The sequence below is a fragment of the Stegodyphus dumicola genome, chromosome X2 (assembly GCF_044657685.1).
Source record: "Stegodyphus dumicola isolate Sdum_Otavi_A_Nest chromosome X2, ASM4465768v1".
NCBI lineage: Eukaryota > Metazoa > Arthropoda > Arachnida > Araneae > Eresidae > Stegodyphus > Stegodyphus dumicola.
In genome coordinates, this window is record NC_140781.1 from 168879676 (window position 1) to 168903248 (window position 23573).

The 23573-nt window shown below is 34.3% G+C and overlaps 1 protein-coding gene across 2 annotated transcripts in view; it reads left to right on the forward strand.

Annotated features, from left to right (window-relative positions):
* The window catches only part of Vinc (vinculin), a 148834-nt gene that overhangs the window by 108573 nt on the left and 16688 nt on the right, over nucleotides 1-23573 (forward strand). For both annotated transcript variants that reach the window (XM_085809507.1, XM_085809508.1), the window contains one exon: nucleotides 11696-11823. In XM_085809507.1, the coding sequence (XP_085665633.1) occupies nucleotides 11696-11823 (128 nt within the window). The remainder of the gene's footprint in view (nucleotides 1-11695; nucleotides 11824-23573) is intronic.

A 23573-nucleotide genomic window follows, 5' to 3' on the forward strand; every position in this document is an offset into this window, starting at 1 on the left:
GATAGTAAAGATACAAATTGCCGTGGAAGACAAATTGAGCAGATGATCGAAGATCATAGCCTTTGTCTCCTGAATAATGGGCAGAATACTTACTTCCATGAGCCTTCAAGGACATTCCACGCTCTCGACCTTGCCATCTGTTCACCATATCTGCTGTCATTTTGCACTTTTAGTGTGGGAAATGATCTTTACAACAGTGATCACTATCCCATTTTTATATCTCTAGCACGAAGAGGAGCAAACCCCATGTCGAGATCCCCTCGATTCATACTCGATAGGGCAGACTGGGAACTCTTCTCTTCCATTGCAGAGCTCACAGATGAAATGGTAGAAGATGCGCATATCGATGATGCTGTTGAAGCTGTTACAAATACTATTATTGAGGCAGCTATGCTTTCCATTCCTAGAACATCCGGAAAAATACTGAAATTTCTCTTCTAGTCTAAATACTGAAATATTCGAAACTGTGGTGGAATCGCGATTGTCATGAAGCACTGAAAAAACAGAAAAAAGCATGGGGTATTTTTCGTAGATATCCTACTCTGCGAAACCTCATTGCATTTAAAAGAGCCAAAGCAAACGCACAAAAAGTAAGGAGGCAGAGCCAAAGGAATTCTTGGATTTCCTATGTGTCATCAATTACATCCTCTTTGCCCAGTAAGCGAGTTTGGGAAAGAGTTCGAAAAGCATGCGGAATATATAAAGACCACTCACTTTCCTTTTTGGAAAAAAATGGCCGAGTGATTAGCTCCATAGAAGAAATCGCGAATACTATCGGTGAGACATTTTCTGTCGTTTCTTCCAGCAGAAACTATTCACCTGCATTTCTCTCTATCAAGCAGCACTCTGAAATAAATCCCATTGCATTCAACTCGTCCAAATCTGAGCCTTACAATAGAGCATTTACTATGCTGGAATTAAAGAGAGCTTTATTGCAGACACATAGGTCTTCTCCGGGTCTTGATGGCGTGAATTACGAAATGCTAAAGCATCTGTCCTATAAGTCACTGACTGCCCTCCTCACTCTTTACAATAGAGTGTGGAAGGAGCGTATTTTTCCCAGTGCGTGGAGGAGAGCTGTTGTAATTCCTATTGCTAAGCCAGGGAAAGATCCAAGGAATCCATCGAACTATCGGCCAATTGCCCTTACGAGTTGCATATACAAACTGTTTGAAAAGATGGTAAACAGCCGCCTAGTCTACTTCTCGGAAAAGAATGATATTATATTGCTTTATCAGAGCGGTTTTCGAAAGGGAAGAACAACTGTAGATAACATGCTCCTCTTAGAGACATCTATTCGAAAAGCATTTGTAAGAAGAAGCCACCTTGTCTCGATATTCTTCGACATTGAAAAAGCTTATGATAAGGCATGGAGATACGGTATACTCCGGGATCTTCACGAGAGTGGCTTGCGCGGCAACCTACCAATTTTCATTCAAAATTTCTTGAACACTAGAACTTTTCAAGTAAGAAGTGGCTCTGTTTTTTCGGATGTTTTTGAACAGGAAGGTGTGCCTCAAGGCTGTGTGCTCAGTGTAACCCTGTTTAGTTTAAAAATAAACTCTGTACTAAAAGAACTTCCTCCCACCATCTTGGGATCTCTATATGTTGATGATCTGCAGATTAGCTGTCGAGGGGCAGACATGAGATACGTACAGAGGCAATTGCAGATGGCTCTGAATAAGATCCAAGAATGGTCAAACAAACATGGATTTACTTTTTTCAAACAGAAAACTGTGTGTGTTCACTTTTGTAGGAAGCGAGGTCTCCATCCTGAGCCTGAGTTATATCTGAATGGTACAATTATTCCAGTTACGCCCGAAGTAAAATTTTTAGGAGTGACGTTCGACCAAAAATTGACTTTCCTTTCTCATGTTTTAAACCTGAGAAAGAAGTGTCTAAAAACACTAAATGTTTTAAAAGTGTTGGCGAACACCTCCTGGGGTGCAGAGCATATCTCCATGCTTCGCATTTACAGAGCGCTCGTCCGCTCTAAACTGGACTATGGCTCAGTTGTTTATGGATCCGCTCGGCCATCAGTATTGTTAAAACTGGATCCTGTTCACCATCAAGCTCTGCGCATTTGTTCAGGAGCTTTCAGGACCTCTCCCGTCCAGAGCCTGTACGTTGACTGTAACGAACCATCACTTTATCTGAGGCGTGAGCAAATGTCCATCTTGCAATATTTTAATATTCTATCCCAACCTCAACATCCCAATAAGCTGTGCTTACTCGATGATGCATGTAACGTTTTATTTGAAACGCGTCCATCCTGCGTTCCTACCTTTCCTTTAAGAGTTTGCCCTGTCATTGAGGAACATTCCCTCTCTGATATGCGCCCCCAAGCAGTACAGAATTTTAAAATTCCACCTTGGGAAAATTCACGGATTCAGCTTCTTGATGTTTTAAAACATCACGTGAAGGCGAGCACTAACGAGATCGTTTACAGACAACTCTTTGCTGAGCACAGGCAGAAATATAGCAGTTATTATCTGATATACACAGATGGATCAAAGTCAAATGATCATGTCGGGATGGCTTTTGTATTTGAAGATTACATTGAGGGCAGATGCCTGCACCATGCTTGCTCAGTCATAACATCTGAATTAACTGCAATATATTATGGTCTTTTGTACATCTGGAAGCTCTGCTACAAAAAGTTCATAGTTTATACAGACTCGTATAGTGCTCTGAAATCTTTGGAAGCTTTTCCCAACACTCAGAATCCTGTGGTAGTGGATGTTCTCAAAATTCATATAAACTTAACGATTCGAGGATATGAAGTCCTGTACTGCTGGGTTCCTGGACATGCTGGAATAAAGGGAAATGAGCTTGCAGATATCGCAGCCAAATCTACTGTTGAACTTTCTAGTCGCCTTATCCCTTTTAGAGATATCTGCTGTGTCATCAAGGGAAAGGTCCGAAAAAAATGGCAGCAAATTTGGGATGTTCAGCTTCAAAACAAGTTAAGACAAGTAAAACCTAGAATTGAGCATTGGGAATCTACCAAAAATCGTAAGGAGGAAGTTCTTTTGACTCGCCTCAGAATTGGTCACACTAGAGTGACACATAGCTACCTTTTAAAAGCTGAGAATGAGCCTGTTTGTTCAAATTGTAATGTTTGTCTATCTGTCCGTCATATTTTAATTGAGTGTCCATATTTTAATAATCTTCGTCAGAAATGTTTTAATGGCTGTGACTTACCTCTCGACTGTTTAATCGGAAGAGAGGTCAATTGTAATTTATTTTATTATTTAAAAGAGACTGGATTTTATTACCAAATGTAATTTGTTTTGAAGACTGTGTCTTGAATTTTAATGTGTACTTTTAACTTGTGTTTATATGACTTCATCCTCTGGATTTGATACATTTGTCTACTTGTTTTTATTTATTGACTTTTAATGTCATCAATTGTAATCATCCCATATTGTGTTTGGCGCGGTATAATCATTTTTGGTTTTTGCACCATAATCACTCACTCACTCACTCTATCTCCCAGTTTCATCGGTCTCTATCTCCCAGTTTCATCGGTCTCTACCTCCCAGTTTCTTTGGTCTGCCGACTTGGGGCACATTCCGACAATCACCGCTCACCTTCCACTTCTTAATCACATAGGCCACTGTCGATTTTGGGTACTTCAGATCCCTAGATATGTCCCTTAAGGATCGGCCACATTTGTGAGACACGATAATTATACCTTTCTCGAAATCCGAGAGCTCCGAACTGAGAGGCATCTTGCATGCGACTAAAGCTGATGTCATTGTCATAAAGCCGATGCTGTTTCCTACACAATATATACCGGCGGAGTCCGTGACGTACCTTAGGACCGCAGATATCGTCATTTGCATAGGTGTCCAAATACTTATTGGTAGTCAGTGTACAAGCCAACAGATAAATACAAGCAGAGAAAACATTTACAGAGGTCATATATATAACTTTACAACAGATCATGGTTGAACAAATCATAAACAAGACATAATAAACAACCAATCAAAAGTAACATAAAAAATGGGATTAAGTTTCAGAATAATTCGGACCTGACCGAAAGCTAATGAATGTATCGGACGTGACAGAAAGCTATACTTCCTTTTAACCAGTAAGAATGCGATTAGAAATATCTCAACCGAAACAGAAAAGCACTAAGTCCAGAGTGTAAAATTCCTGAGTAAAATAAAGTATGTACGAACTACAAGTCGAAGTGCGCTGTATACAAGATGGTGATTAAATGAGTGAAACTATAAAGTTGCAGTTATGGAATCGTAGTTAAAAGGGAAAGCAACCTCTGTAACGGCTTTTTATACCCTCTGGTAGTACCATGCGCGAGGAGGCAACGTTATCTATCAGCAAAAATAGTAACCAAGAATTATGTTAATAGAATTTTAAAAGTGTTAGGAAGGACTGGATTGTACTTAAAAATCATTCACTAAACATGCTAAATCTTTGTGAATATGAAAAGCCTCAAGAAAATCCAATAATTTTTGCAGATCCAAAGTCAAAATTATGATTAAATTTTCAACTATGATATGCTATTGAAGACTTGTTAGTTTCGCCTTTTCAGACTTAAGATTCATGTTCCTTGCTACGAAACTTTAATGCCCTTTATATTTGGCCAATATATCTCAAGTCACACTGACACGATATACTATATGCAGTCAAAAGTCATTAATCCGGACTCATCGGGACATCGGCGATTCCGGATTATCGATTTTTCCGTATTATAGATCATCAGTTTAAATCTGGTAAGATGGCATGCAGAAATTATAAAATTAAAAATAGGAAATTGTAATTTATGAAATAAAGAAAAATTATGATCTAAAGGGTATCAAAATTTACGACAAAAAAAGCTTAATATTTATTTGTTTACTTTATTAGACATTTCTTTCAATGTAAGTTGTTTAAGTTGCTTCGTTTTATATGATAATACTTTCTCTTTAATTCTATAAACAGACATAATTTCTTGTTCAGTTACAAAGTTCCGCTGTTCAAGTCCTATAATTGCTGTGTCGAGAATACCGACTAATTTGTCAATCGAGATTTTTTCGTTTTCAATAACCTCTTTCACTTTCTTCGCTATCGGAAGCAAATTATAATGACGAGGAATTTGATCATATCAAAGACGGAGTACATCGAGATGAAATACTACATTTAGTATGGAATTGTAAGCCAAATAAAATAAAAACATCTGCCCTGAAGATAAGGATAGTGCTGACAAATCAACTTCCAATTCATTGGGCGCCGCGGCTTTAAAGATAATCAAAGTTTAGATAAACAAACGTTAAAGTTTAGATAAACAAAGGATATGCCTTTATCCATTTTTTTGCAGCAATTCCACTTTTTGTTTAATAGACTTCAAAACATACTTTCGGTTTGTAGATCCTTTGCATATTAATTAATATATATCAGAAATTCTATTTGACATAATCGAAAGTTCAAGCTTACTTTTATAAAATTGCTCTAACAGTCTGCAAAAAATAATAAGCCGGATCGAATTCGAAGATTGAGGAACAACGCAATCTGCAACATTAACTGAATTAGATAATTTTAGCTTAGCTTATATCGTCCGTTGTACATTAAACGGGCATTCGTAAACATATTTGCGCACGTGCACACGCATATTCGCAGCCGTGACGGTCTTACGCGCATGCATCAATGCGACGCATGCGCAGAAAGTTTGTAGCTTTGAGGTCCGGATTATAGATCATTCTGGATTATCAGTGTCCGAATTAATGACTTTTGACTTTATTCCCCAGGAATTAAAGTCAGAAACGCAATCTTTTAGAATCGAACCTTGAATTTTATTGATAGGGGGAAACTGACTTGAAAATTGAATTTCTGGAGAATCCGTGCAACTTTATAACTAACAGAAGGATAAAATGGAAGCACGACAAGGCCATTAATGTTATTTCTAATAGTGGAATGTCTTCTTTGATTTGAATCTGAAAATTTTTTAACAGCTTTATCAATGATCACGGGAGAAAATGCTCGGTCAATAGCAACTGCTTTCAAATAATTAAGTTCATTGGTAAGCAAAGATTCTGAGGAACAAACTTTGAGCACACCAAATACATAATGGTAAAAAGAAGCCATTGTTTGCTTAACAGGGTGGCATGACTTAGCATGGGGTGGTAAACAAACTGCAAAGGGTTTACGGTACACAGTAGTCCTAAAATCAATTTCATTGCGGATTATAAGAATATCAAGGAAGGGAAGGAAATTGTTGTATTCAATTTCAAGAGTGAATTGGATGGCTGGATCAATTGAATTTGTAATACATAAAATCTGGGATAAATCTTCTTTATTACCATGAAAAAGCGCAAAAGTGTCGTCTACATACCGGATCCAGAGATGAAAAGATAGTTTATCAAATAATTTCACCTCAAAATAGTGCATATAAATGTCAGCAAGTACAGGACTGAGAGGATTACTCATAGCTAATCCTTCAATCTGACGAAAATATTCATTTTGGAAAACAAAGTGGGTTTGACTGAGAGAGGCTTTAGTAAGCGAAACCAACTCATCAATTTCAGTATGTGTGAAATGGAATTCCCGAAGCCTAGTTTCAAGACATTTTAGTGCTCCTTCGACCGGAACATTAGTAAACAGTGATTTGACATCAAATGAAACCATAATGGACTGCAGTGGAGACGATGACTTCCCAAGAATTTTTTACGGTGTGAATATTGTTAGCAAGTAAAGGAGAAAATCTGGAAACTAAATATTTAGCCAAAGGATATGATGCTGTATCTATGTTGGAAACAATTGGTCAATAAGGAATACCAGTTTTGAAGACTTTTGAGAGAGCATAAAGCCTAGTGCAGTTAGTAATAGGTGGAATAAGTGGTTTCTTCAACTGTGTTGGCAGTATATGAGAAGATTTAATAGCTGTTTTAACTTTCGTGAGGTCCGAAGTTGAAGGATCTTTAGGGATCGAGCAGTATGGGCCTTCATTTATCAGTTTATTGACTCCAGCAATATATGTGTGTTTGTCCATAACAATGATCTGTCTGCCCTTATCAGCTTTAGAAATAATAATATTAGTATCAGAATGAATTTTACGTAAGGTCTCCTTTTCCTTTTTGCTAAGATTCAAACCCAAAGATTTGTTGTTAAAATTAACGTTATGAGTAATTAGGTGGTGGATTGTATCCTTCTGTGATGCTAAAGCAAAGTTTAAAGTTTATAAAATTAAACATTTAGCAGTAGTAGCAATAAAAGCTCCCTGAGATAATATGTTGTGCAGACGTTGAAGACAATAAAAAGGTTTCAAACTTAACCAATTTATTAACAATATAATAAAGAATGAAAACACAGAAAATAAATTTAAACAATATCAGAGTCTTAGAAAAATATAATATAACCATCATTCATCAAATAATATTTTTACCTGGTCTCCAAAAACACTGGCATTCAATACAAACAAAATGTCCTAAACAGTAATTATGCGGCCTCAAATGAAATTGGCTACACATTCAATAACTCCATGATCAATGGTCAAGAAAATGCCTGAAATTTAAATCAAGTTCTTGAAAACACTTAAAACCGGCCTAACTCCATTTACATTAGTTGAACACGAGGAATCGCCGCTAACATATTTTAAATGCCACCATCATGAAGAACATGATGCCACCCATGGCAGTCACTCACATGGTAGCCTCTGGAACCAAGGAACTTATTCTGGAACAATCATCTTGTGGTCAGGAACCAAGGAACTTATTCTGGAACAATCATCTTGTATTAGGGAACCAAGGAACTTATTCTGGAACAATCATCTTGTATACAGGAACCAAGGAACTTATTCACTGGACTGCACGCATCCTTCTGAAGGGGCTGGAAACCGCACACCCAAGTGCCAGGAAAGCAGGAACTAGAAGGGCTGAGCCAGAGCGACGTGAGATACTTATACCAGAAGTAGGCATGACATCATCTCACGGCAACCAATCAGCTATCGGCATGATTCGGCTTTCCAGATGACATAACATCACGTTTTGTTTTTGCATCTTAATTAGGTTGAAACAGTCCGTTCTCAATGCAAACAGTGGCAGTAAGAGAAAGAAGTAGAAGTAACTACTATATTACATTAAAATAAGTACTAAGCCTAATAAACATTTCAAGGAGGAGAGATGATGCAGTAAAAGGGTTACAATAAATCATATTTTCCAACATTCTGCGTTTCTGAAATTTTGGCAAATTTAAAAGCATTCTCAATAAGGGCGATGATTTGAGGAACTGAAGGTTTAGATGTCTTTGAAAAGTTTAAATTATATTTTAATACTTTTAACTGATCCTTCAAAAGATTCTTGTTGGAGATATTAATGATGCGGTTAGCGTTTACAGTGGGAAGATTAACTAGATGGGTGGGACTAGCCGAATGGTGTGTGAGCTTGAGGAATTTAGAAATAAGCACATATTTATGCCGTTGACAAATGGTATCCATTCTAAACCAAGATGTATGATCAAAAGAGGAAAAATTTACAGTTGAATTAGAAATTTTTAAATGGAGGTAATATAATTTAAATTCAATTTTAGATAAATGTTAGCGCATGTCCCATTTGCACGTTTGCGCGTTCAATTTTCGAGTCAGTTTCTCCCCTATCAATAAAATTCACGGTTCTAAAAGATTGCGTTTCTGACTTTAATTATTGGGGAATTTATAGTATATCTTGTCAGTGTGACTTGAGATATATTGGCCAAACAAAAAGGGCGTTAAAGTTTCGTATCAAGGAACATGAATCTTATGTCCGAAAAGGCAAAATTAACAAGTCTTCAATAGCGTATCATAGTTGGAAATTTAATCATAATTTTGACTTTGGATCTGCAAAAATTATCCGAAAGGCTTCTTTCGTTGGTGAATAGGATTTTCTTGAAGCTTTTCATATTCAAAAAGATTTAGCATGTTTAGTGAATGATTTTAAGTCCAATTCAATCCTTACTAAAGCTTTTAAAATTCTATTAACATAACTCTTGGTTATTATTTTTGCCGATAGACGGCGTTGCCTCCTTGTGCATGGTACTACCGGAGGGTATAAAAAGCTGTTACAGAGGTTGCTTTTCCTTTATTTGAGGTTCAGACTTGGTGTGTGAAGGTGCAGTTGCCCCTCGCTCCCTATTTTTTGACTTCGCTGATTTTCTTTGCGTTTTAGTCTATGTGTTATATGTTTGATCAGATAGCCTGCCTCAGTAAAAGTAGGTGGCAGTTGTAATTGTGATTCAAAATCCGCTTACGACCACTTGCAGTGCTGATAACAACCACATGTTTCTGAGACTCCTTTGCCGATGCTTTATTTTTCTTCTTTTCCCCCCTTTCTAATAATTTCGTTCTTCTGATGAACGAAACTTTTAGCTATCCTTGAAATCGATTGAGTGTTTTAATATACGTACGCTAAATACAAGGTTGTTATTGCAATTTTGATTGTCACATTGGCGTGTTTTCTATTATAACTAAAAAGATCTTCTTGGCCAGACCCAAAAAAGAGGGAGACCTAGACTTAAGTAACTCGACTGTTTGAAAAGAGACAAGAATTTTAAAAGTAACCAATTGGATGTCCATGGCCAGGGATAGAAGAGCTTGGAATTCGATTCTGAAAAAGGCAAGGGCCCATCCTGGGCTGTCTGGCCATTAAAGAAGAGGAAGAATTTCAAGTTAAATCTTAATTTGGAATACAAGTTTAAATGCAAGAATTATTTCAATTTGTACGAATAGCTTACTCAGAAATTATGTAAAACTGCAGTGCTTTACTTCCCTAGTGCATTCTCATTAGAATTGATGAATTTAACCCTTTGCATTTTCTATATTTTTGACAGTCGGGTGAGCGGTATGATTGCATTCTAATTGACTTAATTACCACCCACTAATGGCCTTAGGCCATAAAATTGAACTATCTTGCAAAAGTTCTATGTAATTGTATGCCAGTATTGAAAGAAACAATCAATCTGATAAGAAATGGCTGCGACTTGTTTTGAAAATGAGGAAGGAGTAAAAGGTTATCAGCAAGGATATTTATTCCGTTTGGCATCAGTTGTACCATTATTTGCCACTTTATCACCTGCGCAATCAAAACGGAAAAGTACCAGTAGCTCTTTTTAAAACAAAACTTAAACTTAAGAAAAATGTAAGAAATGTAATATTATTTATATGTGAGCTAATTATAGAGAATACAAATCTTTATATATACACATGTTCAAAATTAAGAAAATAAAATATGTTTTTTTCGAATTCCTCAAAAAATACAGAGAGTATTTAATTGAATTCAATATGGTTGCAGAGGAATATAAGACCATAATTAATACCAAATGTCAGTGTATGTGCCTCCTCATTATTATGAGCAATGCTCATGATAGTAGGAATATCTAAAACTGACAATGCAAGATGAGGCTAATCTGGCCTTCACTGATTGCATTGCAAGTTATTATACTGTTAACAAGACAGATGGTGTGTCCCTGTGGTAGCAGCACCCACTACTGCAACAAAGCAGTTCTTAGCTCCTGGGTCAGAGGCCACTGGTGAATCTTAGTGTTGTCCTTTCATGTGCATCCCAGGCAGGCTGATGGGATTTAGATCTGGTGATCTGGCTGGCCAGTCCATCTGTCAAATATCCTAACTTCCTAATACGTTTAGGCTGTTTGAATCGTAATAATACTAACTAAAGGTAAGCCTTATGTGAGCAAAACATTCTTATCCATTAAAAGGAATTGAGAGCCAACTGCATCTTTGAATTTGCACATAAAACACAAAGATCTCCTATGTGCACCTCGAAACATTCAAGGCGTCTTTGTCACACATGTAGAGTCTTGTGCAGTCATCCAATATGATGCCTGTCCAAACAAACCATGATACCTCTGCTGCTATAATGATCTTTCTGTGGTGTTGCAATAATAATATTGAGTCCAGGATTATCTGCAGATGAATTTACATTAAGAAATTTAACAGAATCTTAACAAGAAACACTATGATTATTGCCAGTATGTCCAAAAGACATAAGAATAGAACAGTACATGAGTGATTTTTATTTCACGTGTTGTAGCAGTGCCACCTGCATGCGCAAGTACAGTTATGTGTTTGACATCAACACTATTGAATTATTATTCGACCTTATAGTTTCCTATCTTGGTTCAAAAATTTAAAAAAAAAAGTGTTTATTCTCCTAATTTTGAAAAAGTAGAGAATGTCAGAAGCTCATAGTATTGAAGTAATCAATAATCATAGTATTGAAATAGGGAACTATTCAAGTCATTTGCCATTTTGACAAATGACTTGAATGACTTGAATTTGCCATTAATGGCATGCAGCATTAATGTGCCAAAGAATTAAACATAGTGAAAAGATGTGAGAAAAATCTAATTTTTTGTTCTGATGTGTTTTGTAATTCAAATGTTGGTATTTCCGAAAAAGATAAAGATTTATTTTGTGTTACCTATGATCTTTTTCTGTCCAGTAATGAGAAAAAATTTGAAACTTACGTACTAAGCTAGGTAACAAAATAAATGTTAAATCTGTACCTCCCCCCCCTGAACTCTGGAGAGTATGCACTTAAAAATTCTAGTGGACAAATCAAGAAGGGAGTGCATGTTTTATGTTTCAAAATATAAATATTTTTAAAACCTTTTTCAAATGTCCTTTTCCAGATTTTTGGAAATATTATGCATTTGGGAATATATTATCTCTGTAGATTATTTATACAACTTTCTATTAATATAGATGAGGCACCTCCACGTCCTCCTCTACCCAATTCAGAAGAAAATCCTCCTCCTCGTCCACCTCCTCCAGAAACTGATGATGAATTTGAGGCTCATTTTCCAATCATTCAACCTAACCAACCAATAATGGTGGGTATATTTGTGTGTAGTAGGTTTAAGGCTTTAATATCCTGTAAAATCCCTTTGCAGCTGTACTAAAATTTGGTAAGTATTGCATTAGTGCTTGTGTGTAATTCGGTAACTGGATGTTTTACAATAACTTATTTTAATAGTTTTGTAAGGTTATGTAGTTATTTTGTGAACATAAAGGTTTTGGTTTTTTAAGCAATAGAAAACAAGCATACCAAAAGGAAAATTAATCTGCTAATTCTTCAAAATGCTTATCTTGATGTATAATGAGTTTTTGCCAAGGTGAAATAAGTGTAACAATTTTTTTGTTGAAATAAAAGCCTTAGATTACTTTTCAGTTGCTTCTCTGTTTCTGAGATTTTCATTTCTCACATAATTGTCTAGGCATGAAAACATGAGATAATTCGTAGGAATAGTATCAGCAGAATGAAAAAAGTTGCGTAAGAAACTGTTGTTAAAAAATTTAAGTGCTGTCACAGTCATACTTGAAATGTGAAATCTTGCATTAACATATAGGATGAGAAGGCTTTTAAGGTTCATAATATTTATTGTTTTATTTACTACCCCTCCACAGTTGACTTATTCACCCACTGGTGCAGTTGGACTCAGTAGACATTTGCAAATAGTGTTCTGGCAGAACAATTTAATAGAAAAGTTTTCTTCCCCAGGTGATTCATATAACCAGAATGACCAAACAGTAGTAATTCCATTCAGAGCTATTCTAGTTTTATATCCCCATATATATAAGTAAATCTTTACCTGGTGGATCCTTGAGGTTTGTTGTATATTATCAGCTTCCTTAAGGTTGTTGTGTAATGGAACCACCAGCCCATTAATTGCTAGTTAAAAGTTGATTGCAATGTATGTATTTTAGTTGATCACAAGGTATTGATCTGTAAAATTATTAGTTTATTATTTTATATTCCCCCCACACATTAATAAATTGTGATATTGCTCACAGAAAAAAGAACATTACACTGTGAGAAAGGTTTGATAGTCTTGCTGTATGAAATTCATTTTATTTTTTGTGTAATAAACTACCAAGAAATGGCTATATTTTGCAGTTAGAAGTCAATCAGAAGGAAACAATCTTGTTTGAAGGTGTCACTTTGTGTGGTATAAATTTGCTTACCTTGCTTCAAGAAGTGAAATGCAAATGAATCCTTTGTTTCATCATTGATACAGAAGTTGTATCAGCACCTAATGGCCACGGGCAGATTAATGTGCTCTTTTATGCAGCTTTCAAATAGATGTCATGAGTGACAAGTGGTTATCCATCACTTACTACATCTTTAAATGACTTGTCAGCAAAGAGACATTTTCGAAGTCATTTTCAAGTGGCAGAATGGTAGCTCAAACTCCTTAAGAAAGCATGGACTTATTTTTTGGGCTATCTGCGCTGTGTTTTGCCCAAATTTAAGCGTATGTGACTTATGAGCATAAGTGGCTGAAGTTGCCCATTTCCGTGTCAGCTTTATAATCTTATGGCATCTTTTTTTCTCTGTTAACAAAGTTTTTGTAGGCTGCTTCTTTTCAGCTCTGAAATTATCATTTTACTTGTCAGTCTTTTTTTATCAACTATATTAAATATTATAACTTTAAAAAAATACCAGAACTTTTTCGGTATTTACCCATTTACCATTACTGGAAACTTGGCAATAGTTTACCTATAAATGTCTACCTGCCTGTAGTATCTGCGCCTTGTTTTTGCAAATTAAATTTATTTAGTTATAAAAGGCAGTGCCATTAGCATTACAGGTATTTAAAAGCTTGGTATTCTGCTCTGATTATAATCAAATGAAAACTAGTATGTTGTTACAACTCCTGCTGTCTTCTCTTAATCTTGTGTTGTCTTGTTTTGTTTGCATCATCATGTTTCATGTGTTTTTTATTTCCTGTTCTATTCTCCTTTGAGTAGAATCAAGTTAAAGGAAGTATTTTATTACATTTGTCACAACCTTTGCTGCATGCTTTTAATTTTGTGTTCAGTCTTCTTTTCTTTGCTTCAATATGTTTCACGTCTGTTAATTTCATTATGGATCTTAAGGATTCATCAAATAATGAAACACAAGCTGTCCATTCTTTTTTTTCTAAAATAATTGAATGTTGCCAAACAGTTGGAAGTGATTTAATTTCCATTCATTGTACTAATACGTCAGTAGAGAAAAAACATGGAAGTGCAAACATGAATTCAAATACACACACACACATACACACACACACACACACACACACACACACAAAAAAAAAAAAGTATAAGAAATTAATTCAAGGGAAGCCTGATCATTTTTAAGGCAGCTGTATGATTTCTTTACTATTGGTGGAAAGCATTGGTCAAACTTTTCCAAGATTTGGATGTGCATGTAAACCCATCATGAATTGGAATGATGGTCTTTGCAAAGTTTGTTTTACCAAAATGGACGAAAGGCTTGACTAACCAAGGTTACCTTGGCATCAGTATCAGTTGCTATGTAAGTATTTTTTCGTTGGTTATCTGATATTCATGCTAAATACATTGTGATGTATTCTTGAAAAATCCCTCGAAATGTTTGTAAGTTGATGTGATATTGATTTAATCTCAGATCACAAATTTAAATGCCCTTAGCAATTTTATCAAATATCATAAAATCTCAAGACTTGTGTTTGTGTAATTAAATAAATTTATACATCTGCATTTGATATTTGCATATAATCAGAAGGTAATTATATTTTATTTCAGATTGTCTCTGAAATTCACCCCAAGTTTAAAGAATCAAATGTATGATTAAATTATTTTGGTGAATGTGAGCACACCTGAGTTAGCCAGGTTGTGTTTAAGAGTAGGAACTCAACATTGGAAAAAATTTTCTTTTCCTGAAAAAGTGGGACCTATATCTGAATGCTTTTAAAATGGAGTGAGTTTTATTCAAATTATGTGACAACGTAAGGTTACTTTTTTTGTATAATTTTTATATTGGCGTTAGTGTGTTTCTCATCCAATTTAATGAAGTTGAAATACTAAGTTTAAGCTGCTTTATCATCAAGAAAAAGGAATACTGGTTTAAAAAATGAAAAAAAATTCACTTAAAATAGGAAAAAATAGAAGAATACTTTTGGAAATCCCTAAAGTGTAGGACAATAGATTGTATTGTTAAAAGTTGGCATAGGTGCTTCCTAGGCAATAGCCCTTGTATCCATAGGTGCTTATCAAAACCTGATTGTAGTTGTGTCCTCATTTTAATATGGATTACTGTTTTTGCTGTGTTAATATATATATAAACTAATTTACAAAGTATTCTGTTTTGCATAAAAATGCATAATGCATCATTGCAGTTTTTAATTGCATTCAAGGAAGAAAAGATGTAAAAGTACTGACTTAAAATGCATTGGGGCAGGAAAGACCCAGAGTATAGGGCAGGGGTGGGGAACATTTTTACCCTTGTTGGCTGCATTAAACTTCAACAGCTGGGCAAAAGGCAGCATGAGTTGACAGAATCTTGAGTATTATTGTTCTGCAAATATTATTAAATTATTTTTCAAATACGTATTGCATTACTACAAAATAATAATAAAAAAAGTGTATGTGATTTGCACATAAGGATGTGAAAACATGAGGTGATTGTTATAAGTTTACTTTTATAAAATACATAATTTAATTTAATTGTATTAATTAGTGTAATGGTTTTTTTTTGGGGGGGGGAGTATTTGGTTCCAGCTTCACAGCAGTAGTTTATCTTCTAAATGAATTGTATGTTATCTTAAATGATTTTTATTTCTTTTCATATATGAAATGTGATCTGCAACAGCACTTCTTAAGCACAAAAGCAAACAATGGGTATTTCATGCAAGTTTAGATGTTCAGCTGCATTTTTCCATATTTTATTGCTACTCTTTTGTATCAAAAAGACATTTAATAATGTTTTTCCAAACTCGTTTCCAGTTCCATGAGTTCTTTTGAAACATTGATCAGACATTATTCAAAAGCTAGTTTCATCATAATAGTATGCTCCTCAGAATCTGGAAATCTCTCCATGTATTCTTCAATGTAAATATTTTTGAAATATAAAGCCAGAAACTTTGATAAATTTTTGCTTATTTAAGATTTTTGAATGTAATGGGAATTGTTATTCAGATACATCCAAGATAGAGAGTAAAATTATGAAATAGGTTAACATCTTTTAAAAGACTTGAATTTTTTGCTACGTATCATATACATGTTTTGTTTTACTTTGCAGGGAAATATTTAAATCATTTTGTTTTGGCATTATATCTGACAAAAACGCAGTGTATTTACAAATTTCTGTATGCTTTGTAATTCATAAGGTTTTCGTAGCTTCTTGAATGCTAAATTTTTCATAAAGTTAAAATTTTATTGGGAATTTGCCTACTTTATACCAAAAAACTCTGCAACGATAGGGTAGATCAACACTGTATGTTTGATTATTTAATATAAACATGTTGAATTCATGATGGTGCACTGCAAAACTTAACTTTTTGTTAAAACTTAAGTTAACAATTGACATAACTTTATCCATAATATAATGTAAAATAATTTTGCTAGAGCAATATAGAATGGAGCAATACTGATTTTTCTTGAAGGTATTAAAAATATTAGTTCAAGAAGTGCCAACCAGTCAATGCAAGTAGTTCCTCATAACAGTGAAGATCTTTAGTTATAGGCACAAATAAAATATACTTGAACCAAGTGTGTTTTATCAGTACTTTCATCTAAAGCTATTGAAAAATATATATCTTCATTTTTTAATATTAAATGAAGTTGTTTTTTAATATGAAATGAAGTTTGAGCTAATTCATGCTGTCTCTGTTCAATGTCAAAAGCAGTAATGGTCTGCTTTTTCTGAATCTAAACAGTTCCCTGCTTCCACAGTGCATTCTTTTATTATTTCTACATGATTAAATGGTTTACCTTTCTTTCCAAGTATTTGTGATGTTTTCAATATAATATCAGCTACAATGTTATTCTCCTTTACAAAAGTACTGAAAGCTACCTGTTTGTGGAGGTTTTCTTTTTAAAATTTTTGAAGCTCTGCTTGTTGAGGTAATTTTGATTTTGTATATTTATGGTCTTTTTATGAGTTAAGTAATGTTGCCTTGTATTTGCTGGATTTTTTTCAGACTTCGTATCATGATACTTAACAACTCAACACACCGTTTTTCTCTACCATAGAAATAAAGAAAAACTTCAGTTTCCACTCTATATTAAATGGTTTGTTTCCCTTGCACAGGTCTCTTGTTTTTAGATATTATCGGCAATTAGTGTATTTTTAAGTTTAAATGTATATATATAAGCATAAGTAATCAGCTGAATGAAAATTGGGGCATGTAGCTGTATTCAAGTAGCGAAGCAGTCACTTTGGCTGAGGGCACAAATGTACATAAAACTACTAGCTACTCTCAACAGCATGTCAAAAGAAACATTTCCAGGAATATTTGTTTCCAGGCAATATAATTTGTTGATTTATACGAAATGCCAAGTTTACAAGAAACTCGGTTCTGAAAAAAAATTCCTTCTAGCATTACACATCGCTGGATATGATAACCTCATTGCGATCGTGCAAGTGTTATTCCGTCTTTTCATGTTTCCAGCTTGCAAGCAGTGTCACATGCATGTGTGATTTTTTTTTCCAATATGAATTGTAAATAGCAGGTAAAACTAAAACTTAAAAATGTTTGGATGTTGGTGGATTTCTGTAGAATTTTTCTTGTGCCCAGTAATGGAAATGCTGTTTGTATGGAAATTCTGTGGCAATAATGTAATGCTTGTTGAATGTACACTACGAAAAAAAAGGGGGTCAGGTCTATATCTCCCATTCTACTGGGCCGATTGACAAAATTCAAATTGTGTTTTTCATGTCTCTAAAGCACGGCATAGGATATATATTAGATTTATATATAGCTTTGTTCTAATATAGGTATTTTGACACAATCAGACTTTTTCTGGAAAAACATGCCAGTTTTTTTTTCATATTTCAATTCTGTGACTGAATTATGAATAAATATTAAATTTTGTAAAATGTGGTGCTAAATTTAGGGATTAATTCAAAAATTTATCTTGACGCATTTTTTTCAGTTCACGCCAAGAATAATTCGCTTGACAAATTTTTTAATTTATAGCAACCTATTTTCCTTTCCTTTTTTTTCATTGTAAATGGGGGGGGGAAGTCATTGTTCGTTATTTCAAATAATTTTAACAATGTAAACCATATTTGGCATTCTTATCGTTCATCAAAACGCACCAATATGTAAATTCCCTAGGAAATTTTGAATAAAAATCTCTAATTTTTTGCAGATATGTTTAGAAAAATGTCTACTTTAAGATGATGGTAAAAATTTCATAGGTTATAAATGAAATTTTTTTGAAAAATTTATAAATATTATTTAAAAATACAAATTTTTAAAATAAATCATAAAAAATGGGCGAATTTTATTTGGAATGAACCTAAATTTTGAATTCTGGAAGAAGGAATGAAGTAAGTTTAATAAAAAAAGTGATATAAATAATAAATATAATATATCAAATTCAATTAACATTGAGGAGCTAATATTTTGAAAGCTAATTTTTTAAAAACTATGCGTGTGATTTTTACAAAACTTGGCAGTTTAGCATAATTTGAGTGTAGAATGGAAATATAGGAAAAAATGGCTTGTCATTTCAGAAAAAGTCTGATTTTGTGTCAAAATACCTATATTAGAACAGCACTATATATAAATGTAATACATATCCTAAGTTGTGCTTTCAAGACATGAAAAGTGCAGTTTGAATTTTGTAAATTGAACGCAAGAAATATGAGACTATAGTTTTTGTTTTTTTTTTTTTTTTTTTTTTTTTTTTTTGCGCAGTGTACCTGTGAAGTTTCAATTGACTCTATCCAAATTGTTTATGAAGCTGTTGTTGCACTATCAGAGTTGCCAACTCTCCCGATTTTCAACCGCTCTCCCGCCAACCCGATTTACAATATATTTGTCCCTATTTTTTCTTATTCTTATAATTTCTCATGATTTTTATGGAACTTGGCTTAACCTTTTGAGGCCGGGGCTTTGGTAGCAGTAAAAGCTACCAAAGAATGGGGAATCTTGAAACAAATGCTTTCCCCCCTTTAAGAAATCACCTCCTATTTGCAACAAAGATTCTTGTGTTGTTTAATGGATTCACAGAAGGGTGCATCTATGTCGCAAAAGAAAGACCTTCAAAAAAGATAAGTGGTTAAAACCCCAGGGACGTCAAATTTTACATTTCACCCCACTTTTCAGCCTGGAAAATGGGGGAAAAAGACATGGCCACTAAAGTGGACAACCCCGTCTTTTCAAAGAGAGGACTCTATGGCCACTATAATGGACATTCCGTCTTCAAAAGGTTAATACTTCGTTATATGAACAAAAAAACAAAAGTCATTTTTGGACGTCTGAAAGCAATTGAATTTTCTCTAGATTATATCTAAAACAAAGAATATTTTGTGAAGAACGAATATTTATGTTTTTTTCTTCAAACCTTAACAAAGCTTTTTGCTTTTTTTTTTTTTTTTTTTTTTTTTTTTTTTTTTTTTTTACAATTCATTTTGCCATCATTCGAAGTTTTTAACACAGTTCTACAAAGCAGAATTCTATAAATTCATGTTTTGAAATCAATGATTTATGATCTGTTTAAAGACATTTTATCAAAGTTTGTAAAACCTGTCTGTGTTTTGCCTTGTGATTCTATATATGATGTGATTTATGGTGAAATAGATAATCAGAAGAAAGATGACGATTTGGTATTAGGAGCTGCAACTACAAAAGTAGTGAAAGAACTTTCATAAGACAAAAATTAAGTTTTATCTTCATGTTAGAAGTTACTTCTGTCGAGTATGCGATTACATACTACAATTTCCAGTCAACGATGAAGTGATTTTGCATGCTAAATTTGCTGATGTTTCTGCTCTAGCAAATGCATCTTTTTTTAATATAAGGTACTTTTTGAACAGATTTCCAGTGTTACTTCATTTAGCCATGAAAGATGATGATATTTGATGTTGCCACTGATAATATTGCAGTCGCAATTTTGCAGTTTACAATTAGAAAACTTGGATGAAGTTCTAAAGATCAGGTAGGATTGACACCCAGTGGAGTTTAATTGGAAAACTGAAAGGTGCTGATGGAATTTTAAAATATAGTGAACTGTCTAGAATTATGTTGGCCATCTTGACAGTTTCCCATAGTAATGCAGAGTGTGAGAGGATTTTCAGTGTTGTTGCGAAAACAAGGACTAAATTTAGATCTAATATTAGTGATGATACAGTAGAAAACATTTATTGGTGAAAGCAGGCCTATGTGGCTATTGCTATGAACAAAATTATGAAATTTCTTTCTTAAGCAAAATCTGCCACTGTTCATAACATTTGTACGAAAACTGATTAAAGTTTTTTTTGTTTTGTTTTGTTTTCTTAAACGATGAAAGTAATAAAAGTGTTTTTCATCTGTAAGGTATTTTTGTGTTGCTTGCATTTAAGAATTAGTAACTATTTAAAGGTTATTCATTATTAAAAACTATATTTTTATCATTTAAAAAGTCTTTTTAACATTGTGAAAAATCTCCTGATTTCTTAAAAAAATTTCCGGATTTTTTAGTGTCATAGGTTGGCAAGTATGCATCATACAGTCAAAAGTCGTTAATTCGGACACCCATAATCCGAAATGATCTATAATCCGGACCTCAGAGCTAAAATCTTTTTGCGCATGCGCCGCGTTGAAGCATGCTCGTAGGCGTTTTACGCGTGCGCGCAAGACATTTACAACTGCGCATATGCGTCTGCGCAAGCGCAGAATACGTTTTCGCGTGCGCGTTTAATGTATAATGAGTGGTATAAGCTAAAATGATCTAATTATCTATTTCAGTTAATGTTGATGATTGCGTTGTTCCTTAATCTTCGAATTGGATCCGGCTTATTATTTTTTGCAGACTCTAAGAGCAATTTTATAAACGTAAGCTTGAACTTTCGATTATGTCAAATAGAATTTCCGATGCTGGAGCTCCCAAAGGATCTAGAAAACGAAAGTATGTTTCGATGTCCATCAAACAAAAAACGAATTGCTGCAAAAATGGATAAAGGTATATCCTTTGTTTATCTAACCGTTCCGAAATCTGTTTATCAATTTCACGCTGCTCTGCACGGGGAGGGGGGTACGTCGCGGCATGCAATGAACTGGAAGTTGATCTGTCAGCACTATCGTTATCTTCAGGGCAGATGTTTTTATTTTATTCGGCTTATAATTCCTTACTAAATGTAGTATTTAATCTCGATGTACTCCGTCTTTGATATGATTTAAATCAAATTCCTCATCATTATAAATATCACGAATACAAATCTAATAGTTTTCTGGTTGCAATTTTCTAATTTCGGCTATGTGTAAGGTACGCATGCGCGCGTTGAAAGAAATGTTTAATAAAGTAAAGAAATAAATATTAAGCTTCTTTTTTTGTAAATTTTGATACCCTTTAGATCATAATTTCTCATTATTTTATAAATTACGGTTTCATATTTTTAATTTTATAATTTCTGCATGCCATCTTACCAGATTTAAACTGATGATCTATAATCCGGAAAAATTGATAATCCGGAATCGCCGTCCCGACGAGTCCGGATTAAAGACTTTTGACTGTATAGTAATTTGGTTTGAGTGTCTGCAGAACCTGCAATTTTAGGGATCTACTTGTGCAGTATTCTTTGTATGCTACATTGATCCAGTGAATAGCTATGTTGCTTAATTTGAAATATGAGGAGCAAGGCCTCCTTTTAATAGAAATTCAAACAAATTTCGTGTTCTTTTTTTGGGCTGGCCATGCGAATCGCACTATACTAGTGGTGAGCCTAAGTTAAGAACACTGGTTATAGTAGAAAGTGTTTGTGTCTGCTGTAGAATATAGTTCTATCATTCCGAGAAGTTGCATTGTAAAAATTACAATGTGAAATGTTAATATTGTTGAGCAAAGAGAATGGACAGAAAAAAATATATGAAATGATAGATTACATTGTATCTAGCTCTTTATTTGAAAATTTGTTAATATCACACCAATCATTCATTGGCCAATAGAAAGTGCCCCCTATATTGGCAAAACTGCAAACTCCAGCAACACTGCCCTTATCCCACGCTTGCTGAGAAAAACGATTAAGTGCTCATTCATTCACTGACTGGGAGGAGAAGAAAGCAACTGTTATCTGAATGATTTAAAAATAGTAAACAAACTTCTTGATAATTTAAATTTTTATTTTTACTTTTTTTGGCAGTGAATTAATTCAGTTGACATAAATTAAACATACTATAATTTATATTGCTATACAGTCAAAAGTCTTTAATCCGGAATGATCAATAATCCGGACCTCAAAGCTACAAACTTTCTGCGCATGCGTTGACGCACACACATAATACTGTTGGGAAATATGACTTATTGTAACCCTTTTACTGCATCATCTCTCCTCCTTGAAATGTTTATTAGGCTTAGTTCTTATTTTAAAGTAATATAGTAGTTACTTCTACTTCTTTTTCTTACTGCCACTGTTTGTGTTGAGAACGGACTGTTTCAGCCTAATTGATATGCAAAAACGAAACGTGATGTTACGTCATCTGGAAAGCCAAATCGTGCAGATAGCTGATTGGTTGCCGTGAGATGACGTCATGCCTACTTCTGGTATAAGTATCTCGCATCGCTCTGGCTCAGCCGTTCTAGTTCCTGCTTTCCTGGCTCTTGGGTGTGCGATTTCCAGCCCCTTCAGAAGGATGCGTGCAGTCCGGTGAATAAGTTCCTTGGTTCCTGTATACAAGATGATTGTTCCAGAATAACTTCCTTGGTTCCTGTATACAAGATTGATTGTTCCAGAATAAGTTCCTTGGATCCTGTCCACAAGGTGATTGTTCCAGAATAAGTTCCTTGGTTCCAGAGGCTACCATGTGAGTGACTGCCGTGGGCAGCATCCCTGTTCTTCATGAAGGCGGCATTTAAAATACGTTAGCGGCGATTCCTCGTGTTCAACTACTGTAAGCGGAGTTAGGCCGGATTTAAGTGCTTTCAAGGACTTAATTTAAATTTCAGGTGCTTTTTTGACCATTGATCATGGACTTATTGAATGTGTAGCCAATTTCATTTGAGACCGCATAATTTCTGTTTAGGACATTTTGTATGTATTGAATGCCAGTATTTTTGGAGACCAGGTAAAATATTATTTGATGAATGAAAGTTTGAAAATGATGGTTATATTATATTTTTTCTAAGACTCTGATATTGTTTAAATTTATTCTTTGTGTTTTTATTTTTATATATATATATTGTTAATAAATTGGTTAAGTTTGAAACCTCTTTATTGTCTTCAATGTCTGCACAACATATAATCTCAGGGAGCTTTTATTGCTACCACTGCTAAATGTTTAATTTTATAAACTTTAAACTTTGCTTTAGCATCAAATACCTTTACGCATGCGCATAATACGTTTACGCATGCGCGTTTAATGTATAACGGACAGTATAAGCTAAGCTAAAATTATCTAATTATCTATTTCAGTTAATGTTGCAGATTGCGTTGTTCCTTAATCTTCTAATTGGATCCGGCCTATTATTTTTTGCAGACTGTTAGAGCAATTTTATAAAAGTAAGCTTGAACTTTCGATTATGTCAAAAAGAATTTCCGATTCTGGAGCTACCAAAGGATCTACAAAGCGAAAGCATGTTTTGATGTCCTTCAAACAAAAGTGCAAAAAATGGATAAAGGCATATCCTTTGA